This window comes from Anser cygnoides, chromosome 2 (genome assembly GCF_040182565.1).
Source record: "Anser cygnoides isolate HZ-2024a breed goose chromosome 2, Taihu_goose_T2T_genome, whole genome shotgun sequence".
Lineage (NCBI taxonomy): Eukaryota > Metazoa > Chordata > Aves > Anseriformes > Anatidae > Anser > Anser cygnoides.
Genome location: NC_089874.1, coordinates 3,780,530 through 3,794,459, shown reverse-complemented (window position 1 = coordinate 3,794,459; position 13,930 = coordinate 3,780,530). Strand labels below are relative to the sequence as shown.

General features: G+C 40.2%; 1 protein-coding gene across 1 annotated transcript in view; it reads left to right on the top strand.

The window, feature by feature from the left end:
* The window catches only part of VIPR1 (vasoactive intestinal peptide receptor 1), a 114,978-nt gene that overhangs the window by 58,833 nt on the left and 42,215 nt on the right, over positions 1-13,930 (top strand). The window contains exon 4 of the mRNA XM_048062361.2: positions 11,351-11,451. Within this exon, the coding sequence (XP_047918318.1) occupies positions 11,351-11,451 (101 nt within the window). The remainder of the gene's footprint in view (positions 1-11,350; positions 11,452-13,930) is intronic.

The following is a 13,930-nucleotide window of genomic DNA, read 5'->3' as shown; positions in this document are numbered from 1 at the left end:
TTGTTTTGCTCATCCTCTACACTTTTACACGAAACACCAACTCTTTCACAGTATTAGAAATATGCTGCCAAACATTGGGCATGAATGATACTAAGAAAAAGAATTTGTAGGCATTGATGGATCCCCTACCATGAATTTACATTTTTGCCATATGCTTTTGAGTGGAGAGGGCATAACGTTACAGGTTTAGCCAAACTGTTTGTGGTGCTGCTGTTCAGAGCAAACATTGTCATCAGTGCATTTTTATGTAGCTGGGAAGCCATCAGAGATTCTAGCTGGCTTTACCACCCAGCACTGATTCATGGATCCTTCTGACGCCATCCCTACAATTGTCCTATTGTATTTGGACACAACCTGTTCCAGCAGATTGAAGATCTAAAACAATATCACGAGAAGACAATCAAAATTCTCGGTTAACTATTGTGACATTCATGCACAAATGATAATAATAAAAATATGATGTAAGGAAGCAGTCAGGAAACTGATATGGAAATTTGCCTAATACATCACAGATCAGAGGTTGTGAACATACAGATTTATTTGCCCACCTGAAACACCTATTAAGTTTCCACATATCCTCTTGAATACTGGAAATCATCATTCCTCAGTCTCGTGCCCTGTACTGATCTGATCCTTGGGCCAGGTTTAGTACCTGGAAGGCTCTTGAGATAAACTGCAATCCACTGCAGCAGGGTAGCTGCTCCAATGCTCCTCGTGTTCCTCCAGTGTACAAGACGATGGGAAATGACTTTCCAAAAATCTTACCACTGCTTTTTAGTCTCTCCCTGTTGCATGTAAGTGATAAAGAAAAACTAAAGCTGTACAAGATAGATCTTCTGGTAAATAAAAGCTCTGTCATTCCAGGAGAAACTGGAGTGGCATGGCTCAGTGACACCTGCTTAGCTTAGTAAAACAAACGGTGGGAGTTCTCACTGCAAGAGCAAAATCAAGGGGAGAGGAGCACTTTAAGCCCAGATCCAACACTGGATAAAAAATAGAATTTGCAAACTGTTATGAAACCATCAGATTAGAAATTGGAAGAAGGCTCCAGTGGGGATTTGTGGGGGAATTAAAGACTGATTTGGAGATATTATCTGATGATCTTTTAAAGTAGTTAGATGATGTTGAAGACCTGGGACATCCCTAGTACTGCTTCTATAAGATCTTCTGATGGACCCACCACGTTTCATGTGCAGTGAGCCTAAGAGATAGAGAGGGAAAGAGGCGGGACCATGTAGCTCACTGACTGCCAGCACAGTGAGGGACTCAATTCTGCACCTGTTCACCAAATACTCAGTTATGATTTGTGCATTATGAGCTATAAAAGCAAGCCAAGACTTGTTCGTATTAGTCTCAGGTGAATCTTGAGTTGTCTCAGTGAACTTATGTCCCTTCCTCTGAATGTCATTACTAAGAATGCTGACCATCTGGCTCAGGCAATTTCCTGGCTTCAAGCTGCTGCTCTCCATCCTGTTCAGCAATCCCAAATGCTGCATGCTGTGAAGCAAATTCTCCAAGTAATATTTGGCTTTGGCTGTCCAAGGAGGTGATGCTTTTACTGGCTACCTGGAGTCTTAGAATGAGCATAAAGCTGTCTGTGCTTATCACTGACAGCTTTTACATGCACTCAGTTTGCTAGACTGATTTCCATGGTGCTCATTCAGAAGGTTTCGTGCAGTTTTCCAGGCAAGAATTAGAGTGGGATGAGAGTCATGTCACCAGACTCATGTGGCTGACACCAACCACAAAAATCGGCAGTTGTATTGTACAGCATCTCTAAGGTCTGTATTTGTGCACAGCTACAGTAAGTGTTTAGGTTTGCAGTCTTTTCTCTACAACAGTCTTTTCAAAACAGAAATTTGAAAATGGCAAGGGTATTTATCAGCATTAATTAATGAAAACAGCAAGCTGTTATTATTCTACGTGATGACTGGGATCTAAAAGTTCTAGGCTGCTTGAGAAAGATGATTCAATCTGGTCATGGGATTTATAAATTCCTGAATTTACACAAAAGTGTATGTTAACAAAAACGTGTTTTCTGCCTATTCAGCCTTGCTCCTCTCTGTCTATATAGTGCAGGTAATCAGGGTCAGAATCATCTCACCTAATGTCAGCTATATGAAAGTTCGACATTTCATCCTTTAATCTCAGATGTGTGGACTTTCTTCTGAAGTCAACAGAGAGGCACTTCCTTTTTATCCTGGAGGTGATTCTCTGTGGTTTGAATCAGCCTCTGATTTCCCCACTGCTCTATGGAGTAATTCAGAATAGACACTTAGGATGTCAGCTGTAGGTGGACCAAACCTGCTCATCCACAGGCTCATAGGTAAAATTTTCAGATTTATCTAAATAGTGTTTGTGTTAAATATTATTGCAAGTTATACAAATATTGGCTTATATTTAAAGAACCGTGTGACAAAATCTTCTCTGGTTTTACAGTCTTTTAAACCTGAAGTAACTCAAGTTCATGACAGCATTAACATTCAGAATCTGACTTAAAGTCCTTAAACAAGCCCTTTCCTGCTTAAGCAGAGCCCCAAGAATTGCCTGAGAAATTATGGATCTTATTATGTTATTGTAGATGTTTTAAATCACAATCCATCACGAAGATTAAGTCTTCATTTGGTTTTTGGTTTTTGCATGTCTTCCATCATTTTAAACTTGCAGATTCATAATTGTCTGTCAGATAGCTTTTCCTTTTGAATTTAAAAGGCATCTTTCTCTCTGTGGCATATTTCAATTCAACAAATATCAATCAAAAACTTTTTTTGTTATCTTTTGTCATTCTGCTTTTTGGTATTGTGCCCAAAGTTATTTTAACTACTGTTTGATCTTAGGTATGAGTTAATGTGAGCACTTATACACAAGACATGGTTCATTTCATTCCTGCCCTCTGACTGATGGCCTTTTAACAAATTCAGTATGATGGACAGCAAAGATTTAACTCTGTCATCTCATTTTTCTTCCTGATTCATCTGCAGAGAGTTTTGGAAATGGCACTCTCTCTCCATACCTCCACCCTGAAAGACATGGACTAATCCCTTGTAGCATTATCTAACCTCATTAGGGCGGGGGCAATCAAGTCAAATCCTTTCAATGTATGTAATTTACTGATAACATCCAGGTCTTAGTGGTGTATGGTTAAAGCAGTTCCCAGCTGTCAGAGCTCTCCACCCCTCCAGTTCTGGCACACACACACACACACACCAACACAACTGCACAGAGCAAAGGGAAGAGCTCCCCATGAAATAACAGAGTCTGAGTCACCTGCAGATATTGAAGTAAGTTGTTAAACGGACCACTGGGGGTAACTCCACTGATGTCACCTGCAAGCTTGTGGAGTCCTCGCATGCCCCACAAGGAGTCCTTCAAAAACACCTGAGTCTCCCCGGGTGGATCTTGGGGCAGGTGTAGCCATGTCCTGGGAGAATCAAATGAAATTTGTAAATAGGACATGGATGCAGGCGCAGGGATCTGATATTCTGCTGTCTTTCTATGCAGTTGGTTAAATGAACAGTCAAATTCCTTCCACCACACCATGGGCACCTAACAGTTAGGCATCCAATCTTAACTCCTTGTCTAATTTCTCCTCTAGCCGGTGGGAAAGAGAAGAACTTGCAGGGCATGAGTTATCCCACAACATGTCATAGAAAAGGATGAGATGACCTTTGGAGGTCTGATATAACCTCCGCAGGGAACCTGAGTCTACTGTCCTTACATTTCAATGGCAAAAGTTAAGTGAGATGAACCCCAATCTTTTTCTCATGTGAAGGAGGTTTACGAGTAGACAAAAACAAACAAAAATGCAGAATCATACTCATTTCCCCAGCCCCCCAAAATGATTACCGTTTACTTGCAAAACATTTTAATTTCCTTCTCTTGAACCAGGGTTATTTTCTTCATTTTCTTTCCTCCTTTTTTTTCTATCTTGCGTTTGAAACTGAAAAGAAAAGAGAACAAAACGGAGAGAGGGATGACCAGATGTTGGATAAGGAAAAGACATTACCACTATCATTGAGAACCCCAAAGTGAACCAAAACCACTATTTAGTTACTACAATGTTCATTTGAAAGGAGAAAAAAAAAAAAAAAATGTTGAGTCTGTTATGCAGGTTTGTTCACTGAGATCCGTCAACGTCCTCAGGTGCCAAGCAGCCTCAGTCCAAATGTGCCTTCATGACACAAAGATAAAATTGCCAGGAAACGTCCTCATTCACATGGAATTGTGGCAGTTATTTGCATAGTCCGTTCTGAAAGTCACAGAAAAGGGCACAGGACAGCCAATGCTGCTGCTGCCTGTGCTTGTCAGGGCAGCCTCCAAGCACTCTTTAACATCCATTTCGCTCATTTGTCATGGACAACTGGAGGCCCAGCTCAGAAATCAATGCTGGATTACTTTGTTTCCATAGATCAGTGTTGATCTTTTTATCTGCATTTAAGAGTGCACCCTTCACGTCAGCTGGCTCCAGCAATGTGCAGTGGTGTAACTGACTGAAGAAACAGGTGGCTATCTGGATGTGCGGCTTATTTAAAGCTTAGTTTTGCTTCAGACCTTTGAGATTTGTTTGCAGCTGAGGTGTCGTGACACGGTTGCCCTGCTCCTCTGAAGGTCTGGTGCTGAGAAGGTCATGTACGCCCAGGGATAGCAGTGCCGTGAGGTCCTCAGATGGAAAGCCTGCTGTCAGCCCATGCTTTGTGGAGTTAATACCTCCACTTAGCCAGAACTGTTCATTTTATTCTTGTAAATACTTCCTGGTGTACTGTACTTGCAGTGTCTAAAGAGCTAATGAGAAATTTGTCCTAGAGTTTGACAGCTCTGCTTTTATTGTGAGAAAACAAATGGAGTTTGCAAAAGGTGCCTAATTAAGGGGACCATGTGACGTTAAGAAGAGAGGAATTATCTGTGTTTATTAAGGATCGAGATCTTCACGCTGAGAAATGTGATGTGCAGGAAAGGGAAAGGAGGAGAAGGGAAAATGGGGGATTTCCCGAAATCACAGGTGCGGTAAGCTTTAGGGCAGCAGCAGTGTGAGAGTAATAACTACAGACCAAGTGATGTGAAAAGAAACAAATGAAGAAACTGAAGGCTGTGACTGTTATGTGATGTGCTGAGTCTATGCCACAGTTTGTTTGTCTGTTCGATACACCTTGTTGGCAGAAATTGTACTGAAAGAATGATCTTACAAAATCATGGCTGAGACACAAAAAGCAAGTTTGGAAAATGTCTTTGTTGTGACTGACAAGTCGCAAGTTTCTCCTAGATCTAACCACTTCTGTATCCAGTTAAAAAACAAGCTGTAGCTCTGTCTGGAAGTCTCAGGTGTTTCCCAATAACAGCAGGACAGATCGATAATAAAAATGGAACTACACATGTTCCAGTGGGCTCAGCAACATCTCAAGAAAAGTGATAAGATCTGCTATTGCTTTAATAGCTTCTGCTTGAAAAAATCAATTTCTGACCACGAGGTAATGGCAGACCCGCAGGACAGATGGCTACTTAGAGCAGACCTTCCCTCTCCTTTAGAAGCTATTACACGAAAGGGCAAGAGAAGCAAGAGGAAGACTAAAGAGAACATCCTTTAGCAATGACTGGCCTCAGATCTCTTTGAATGAATTTAGGCTCCCATTAAAAGCCAATAAGAAGTTTTCTCCCAACATCAAAGTGTTAAAATCTCACCTATGACACAAACTTTCAGATTTATTTCTAAGTCTGAGGTGTGTATTTGAAACAGATGAGAGAGAAAAATAATTAAGAAACAGAAAAACCTTATGAGAGTTAGACATATGCAACAAATTGCTTGTAATAGTTATCTCTTTGTATTTATTCCATTCACTTATTCAGTATTTAACTTCTACACAGATGAAACACCTTTTATAAAGAAAATCATCTGTTTCTGTCTCAGTTGCACTGACTCTTCACTCCTCCTTCACTATGCCATGAATTAATCATGTAGTTCCTCTACAAGACTTTACCGGTGGGTATAACACAATCTGAAAGGTTCTTTTGATACATGTTTCTTCCACATCATCCCCAAATACATTTATACATCAGGAAATTGAATTAAAAGCTTTACCTTACTGTGTTCCTCTTCAAGAAATTCTATCCCAATTAATACCAATTAATAAATTGTGTGCAGTGTTTTGCTGTAGAAGAGTGTCTCCATTTTTCCTAAGGAATGGCAATGAAGATGAATATTCACTGCAGAGCTTGAGTTAGGCATCTTTTATAGGGCTTTGAGGATCCTGGTGACAGAGGAGGAAGCCTTGAAGTTGACCCTTTGTGCTGCTTGTGTGGGCAGCAGAGGGAGCACCAGAAAGGCCAGAAGACTTCATGGAAGGTGAAGCTGAGCAGGTCCATCAGTGATAGTTGGGGGACTCAGGTCCAAAGGAGAATCCACCATCACTGGGGCAATGTATGAATAAAGGAGGGAGTGGAAACTGTGCAAGGGGAGTAGCTAGATTAAGGCTCTTCAGACTAGAAAAATGTGGATTCAAAGGATGTAAGTCATAATGTTGTGGAGAAAGTAGGTAGGGAATGATTGTTTCATGGTGTACAAGATAAGAGGTAGAAAATGAAAGTGTCTAAAATAAGGAAAGGGGTGTGTGTTTTCATCCAACATACAAAGAACTGTTAGGGCTGATAGACCGGGAAGGTACAAGTGAAAGCCAGAAGTGCAAAGAGATATCAGATCACTAGAAAGAGGTAAGATATATTCAGAGTATAGAAATAAGTATGATGGTTAGGTGTATGGAACACTAGCCCATACGTAACCTCCATTTGAGGGAGCTGAGAAGATGTTTGCTTCATTACCAGGATTTACAAGATGCAAAGCTGTACAATTATTTTGCTGCTTAATTTGTCCTTCTTCATAGGGACCTTTAACAGCTCTTCACCCAAACTGGGGAAAAGGAAGAGGAAGGAAAAGATAAAAAAGATGTCCTCCTTGTCTCCAGATTAGTATCAATAATGTCAACTCATTGTTATTTGTAGATCCAATGGAAAAAAAGAAAAGAAAAAAAAAATGTCAGAGAGAAAGAGGTGGAGAATGTTTTTTTTTCCTAGAAGAAAATGAATTGAAATAATTAACAAAATCTGAATATACACAAGCTGAAGTAAAAACAAGAATATTTGGACAATCTTTTCATGAGTATACAGGTTTAGGTATTTTTTCTTTTACTGCTTTTTTAATGCTAAAAAGAAATGTGTGTTTTGTTTTGTTTTTTAACAGATATCAGGCAAAAAGTGAATTTAGCCAGTCCTGCTTGTTTTCACTGAGAGGGATTTCCTTCCCTCTCTCTTTGTTACCCATAGCAGAGAGTTTCTGAATCACCCTGCAAGTAAGGCAAAGCTACTCAGGATAGGTGTGCAGCATGTGCCAGATTTAATACAAGCTAATCAGAAGGAAAGATTGAAGCATTCAGCTAATTGCTTACAACCATCAATTCCATTTTCATAATAGGCATGCCATCAGACTGTGCAGATTAGCAAATTAGTGGGGGGATTGTGAACTCTAAGGAAGCATTTGCTTAGACCAGGAGCAGCTGCTGGGCCAGATGGCAAAGTCCTGTCCTATAGCAGACGTACTACCAGAAAGATGAGAAGTGTACGGAGGAAATGCAGTCGTTCCTCGTGCTTCATGTAGATGATTGTTAATTGCTGTGGCACACTGCAAGCAGATTTTCAAGGAATGCAGGCAGAGGTGGCACATGAGGAAGAGCCGTGTATAAATCCCAGCAGTTTATGTAGGCCTGGATGACCCTTCCTGTCACCATAGAGGATTAAATTTGCAGTTCGGTAACATGTAGTGTGCTGGTGTAGATCTTGAGAAAGACCCTGCTGATCCTGCTGGGGCTCAGCCTGAAGCCACTGACACATTTGCACTTTCATACACTACATCTACTGGTATCTGGGGCTGGATCAAGGGATATGGTGGTTTGATTAAACGTTTATGGCCCATCATGCTACACGTGAGCCTTTAAGGCGCTGCTGCAGTAAAACTTTGTGAAAACTGGCTATTCAGGCCTGCGGCTTTACCCCTTGCCTTTCAATAGTGCTTTATGCCTTGATTGTCATAAACACTGATATAAATGAGCCAAAGGTCTAGCCTCATATTTACACTTGTCATTCTCTTCTATAAGCAGTGGCTTTTATGTTACTGGTTCTCCAGCAATAGCTATAGTTCCTTTAGCTTGTGTAAGGATTACCTCTGCACATTATATTTGCCAGCTTGAGAACTCTTTTTTTTTTTTTTTTTTTTTTTTTCAGATGTCTGCACTGTTATTTTCCTTCCTTTGTACATCCATCCCCTCCTACCTGGCAGGGAGTCTTATGAAAAGGTCATCACCTTGTTCCCTTTAAAAAACATTTGTCCTGATATCTGCAAAGAGAAAAGGCAGCACCCAGCAAAGGACTTCAGTTACATGCAAGGCTCCCATGCATAGTGAGCTTCTAAAGTAACGAGACCCTTCTTGCACTTTCTAATTTCCTTTGCATTTTCTAAACACGACCAAAGTGAAACACAGGAGGCTTCGTCTCAACCTAAGGAAACACTTTTTTACAGTAAGGGTGACCAAGCACCACAGCAAGTTGCCCAGAGAGCTTGTAGAGTCTCCCTCCTTGGAGAGGAGATATCTGAGGATATCCAAAAGCCATTGGACATGGTCCTTGGCAAGCAGCTCTAAGTGGCCCTGCTTGAGCAGGAGGGAACCAGGTGGCCTCCAGAGGTCCCTTCCAACCTCAGCCAGTCTGTGATTCTGTGAAATCAGGAAGCTGAGTTCTGGCAAAACATGTTGTTGGGTTACTGTTATCATAGATGATAGCTAGTTGTGGCCTTTTTCTTTTTTTTTTTTTTTTTTCCTTTTTTTTTTCTTTTTTTTTTCCCCTTTAGGTAGAAAACCTCATCTCTTTGAAATGGTTTTGGCTTTTAGGAGTAGGTGCACCAGTTCGACAGTTGTAATACTTCTGATAAAAATGAAATACAAAACCTACAAGAGCTTCATTTTCATGTCTGGGACAGGGAAAAAGCTGTTAACCAGTATATCCCCTTTCTAAAGCCCTGCTATTGGTGGGGAAACAGAAACCTAGTGAGGACAAATGAACTGGCTGCAGTTCCACTGGAGGTGTGTGACAGAGCTGAGCTTTGAGCCTGTAGCATAAAAATCTTAGCTTAATGCGTTAGTCTAAAGTTCACAGCCTGTTTATTAGGTAAACCTCGGAGTAAGTACTAAGCTTGTGAGGCATTTTTCTAAGTTTTATGTTCATCTTCAGGAGAAAGTAATCAACCTAATGTTAAGTAGTAATTAGAAATGTTGTTTGCTCTGAGGGGAGATATCATCCAGCACTTGACCCAAAATGGTAGTGTGGTAAAATCTATAACTTCTTACCTTGTACTTTTTGCACCTCCCAGGCATCTAGCACAGAACATGAGAGTTATAAAGATGTGTTGTATCAGACCATGTGTTCGAATCTGTGCATCAGGAAGTAAGATGAGCAGCAAAGGGTGGTAGAAAAACTTATCAAGGAAGAGAGAATCCCTAAAATTAGGCAGATTTTTTTCTTTTTTTAATCCCAGTGATGCTACATTATTTTGTTTCCCTCTGCCTTAGTTTACACATCTGCTAAACCGTTAAGACAATTTTGAAAAGTACTCATGTGAACAGGGAGGACAAGAATTACAAAGAATCAAACAGTTATGGGGAAGTGCACTTAAAAAGAAGAACTACAAGGAAATGAATGGAACTGAAACTGGCACCCCTTAGTTCACTGACAATAAGAAGCAAAGAATCAAAACCACCATGAAAACTGAAGACGTCCCCAGACAGAGGGAGAAGTCTTGAACAGGAAATAGGAAGCAGAAAAAATCAGATAATGGGATCCATTGTAATGGAGAAATTACATAACACCTTAAAATATAAATAAATACTGAGCAGTCATGTCCTTGATTTGTTTGCACGTGATCTCTTATGATCTTGATATGAACCCTGGAAAAAGAAATGTAAACAGTGACCATGAAGGAAAAGCCTGGGGAACAACAACCCACCAAACTGCTCGAGTTAGCTACTTTTGGAGCAGCAGTTGAAAGGAACAAAGGCACCAGAGTCTTCATTGTGTGCAGATCTGTCAGAAGGAAGAATTACAGAGGCAAGTTTTGGTATCAAAATTCACCTATCACAGGGATTCAAGAACTGGATTAAGTAAGGTGATAAACTGATGATTATTTCAGTGCAAGATAGGACTGTATAGTTATGAAGATGTTCAGATGACTCAACAGTCAGAAATTCCTGGAGGTGATGCTTGGATATTTTCATGACTCATAGCAGCATAATTGATTTTCTCCTGTGTGCAGTTTTATTATTCCTGTGTGCAAAGGTCCTCATTGCTGGAAATGTTTGCAAAGCTCTTGAGTTTCACTGATGTAATTCTTCAACTAAAAAGCCGTAAGCAAGTTTTGACTGTTTACCATTTGCTTATTCTGGTTTATTGTACCAGCTTTCCGGTCAGGGATGGCAGGATGTTTTATGTGATAAAAGACACCAAAGGAATGCCAAGCATTCAATTTGTGAAATTTTATAAGTTGATAACACAATAGTGTGATTCACTTGAGATGGACTGGTTAGGGATCAGTGGTCAGAGAAGGTGCTGGGGGAATATGCAATTTACTTTTGATGTTTTGCTTCTTTGTTGTTTCTCTCTGACAAACATCTTGTACACATGTTAAAACAGGCAATACAGATGGTCAGTATCTGTTTTTTCTTCCCTCTTAGCCAAATTTTGAAGTATTTTTTTCTCAAGCACCAGTACAGTAGATTTCGTGGGAATCGCAGTTGAATAAAGTTCAGGACTCGTTTTGTAGGCAAGGTCTGGGTTTTGAGGACTGGGTTCAGTTCCCAGCTCTCCCACCTTACTTGTATAACATGAAATCAGCACTTTATCTATCCCTGCTTTGGCTTCTCACAAGCAAAATGAAAGCTGTAAATACTTCACTGCTCTGGTTAGATGAAGAAATTTCCAGGAATGGAGACAATAACACTCTCAGACAATATCCTTGCATTGCCCACAACCAAGGGACTGAGTCCAGGTGGTATTATGGTACCATTAGAAGAGATGCTTTGTGAGCACCTCAATATTAAAAACTACTTGTATCTGAAGACTGAATTTGTGACCCAATTGGTTCCTCCACTTTATGTGTTATGTGTAAGATGAGTACTTCTTAACAGAGAAAATGTATGAGACTTTTACTGTGTTATGAGAAATGTGATCTGACATTTAAATGAAGAAAAGGCAAACATATGTTTAAGAGCAAGCCCAATGTTTCTTCTGTTAATCATCCCTTTCTATTTATTTTTTTTAGGAAATGTGACCAGGAATTGCACAAGTCAGGGCTGGACAGACGTGTACCCTGCACCGTATGCTGTAGCTTGTGGATATGATTCCAACAGCACTCCAGAAGAGGTCTGTAGAGCTGGATGAGTGGATATCATGACTTACTATCATGAGTGGATAGATAGCAGAATCACATGGTATTCTAAACCTCTATTTTTTCCATTCCTACTCTAATTCCCTGAAAATGAAGGATCATCTTGAAGATCTCTGGAAGCAGAGATCAGTGTCTGGTTAAGGAGATGATCCTCCCTTTGATTTCCAAGGGGGTGGCAGGAACTCAGCACCTGGGAAGATCAGACCAGTGTCTCTGTGATGCCCAAGTGCAACTTCAGGTGCTTGATGTTCCATGTTCAAGTTTGAAACAAGGTCTCCCTTGAGATATTTATATTTAGCCTTGAGTAGGTATTTTGATTCCAGTATTTGTAGGCCAAACACAATCATCAAAAGATCAGACGGGATAAACCGATATAACTCATTTGTCATCAGTGCAGCTGTGCTGATCTCAACCAGATAAAGTCTAGAAAGCTAGGCAACACACACATTTTCAAGCCATGTTACTGAATTTTGCAAGAAAGTCCACAAACTGTCTGGCATATTGCTTGCAGATAGAGTAGTAATCACTGAACTAAATATAATTAGCTTTCAAATATTATAGAGTATTGTCATTGCACAGAAAGGAATTCGTTACTGGTTTGCTGCATGCTGAGGCACGTAGGGTAAAGTCTAAAGAAGATAAACGAAGTTGTTAGATGCAGTATTCACCTCATGTAACCAAAAGTTCAACATCTAGTCTAAACTAGACACCTATAGCTCTCCTATAGTCAACAAGAAAAAGCTCATGCTAGAAAAATATTATCTTTTACTGCAACCGTATACTTATATTAAACTTATGTCCATGTGCGGGTTTTTTGTTTGCTTGCTTGTTTGTTTCTGCTGTATGGCATTTCTCAGTGTTTGTAAATGTTGGACACAGGAATCTTAATAATGAATATATATCTATGGTGAGTGGTCTTTGTGTATTGTCACACATTACAAAGGCACTCAAAGAGTTAACAGAAAATCTGAGCTGAACTTTGCTAGCCTTAATAGTAAAAAAAATCAGAAAATACCAAAGGGAAAGATACACAAAGAATATCAGGGATCTACTGAAGAGAGAGCTTTAGTCTGCCTTCGAGGTCAGCCACCTCTTCACATCCTCGTGTCCCGTTCCTAAGATCGAGTTTTGTGGCACCAGTTACACAATGCGAAAGCCATCGTTACAGGTCTGCTCTGGGAAGACCCTCCACCAAGACCTCTAGCTTATGTTCCAGCTGCAAAGGGATTTGGGAATTCCTGGGACATGCTTTGGCAACCCAATGGATTGCAGCGCTGCCAGAGTGCTGCGTTACCAAGAGAACATGTATTGTGCTCTTTTAATTCTTTCTTAATTATTTTCTCTTGATTTGCACGGTTTTGTCATGCTGTTTAAGTCTAATTTGTGTGAAAGGTGGCTGAGGGGGGTGAACATGCAGTCCTAACCCGTGAAGAAGAATAAATTTTTGTTGTTGTTGAATTGGCTGTCAGTTTGTGGAGGAAGAAATAAAGGGAATAGAAAAAAAGGAGAACAGCAGGCCGTATGGAACATGAGGTCCAGAGCAGACTGATTACTATCCATGCCTAAAACACTTCGTGAACTTTAAACATCTACTGGTCTCAAGGCAGAAACAGAAAAAAAAAAAAAATTGAAAAATAAACAAGGGCTGTGTGCATGATTTCAATTATAAATTCTGGCAGTCCTTATGAAGTAGAAGACATAGCCACCAAAGTAGTGCATTTATGATCTCTGCAATGGTAATGATTCCTTCTCCAATCTGACTTTGAAAACCCATATATTAGTTAATAAGGTGTTGTTTTACTATCCCATTATCAGGCGTGACGCACAGCTTCCCCACTCTGTTCCTCCACCTGCTCAGATGGGAGCCACCCAACTGTCCCTGTAGGCTCTCTCTGAGGCGATGAAGAAAATAGATTAGTTCACCCCACAGTTCTCTCCAGAGGGGCCTCTTTGCATTTACCAGCGGAAACACAGAAGACTTTAGCATAGGTGATGTGAACACAAAGCAAGTTTGCATGCAGGGCTGCTGGAAGACTTGATATCAGTGTTTCTGTTGTTTTGCACTTACAAATGTAAATGTTTCACCTTCTAATTCCATTTACCAAGGGACGAATGTAGAGGCTACTGAACAGAAGTGAAAGAAGCTAATTCTCAGTTAATCTGAGTTTAGCATCTACCTTAAGTAATCGTTCATATCACATTCTGCTGAAATTAAGGACAGGCTTTTAGAAGTCATAGAGGGAATGATAAAATTGTCTAATTTTATTCAGTAAGTCAGTCTAGGTCTAGAGACAGAACACAGGCATCCTGGCATGCATTTCCTTCAATTCTCTAAATACCTGTTCCTTCTAGGATGAGTATTTTAGTAATCTAAGCATTAACAGGGAAATTCCAGTTCCATTTATGATCTTGGGTAAAATTATCTCCTTTGATATCTGTAAAACAAGAGGTGAT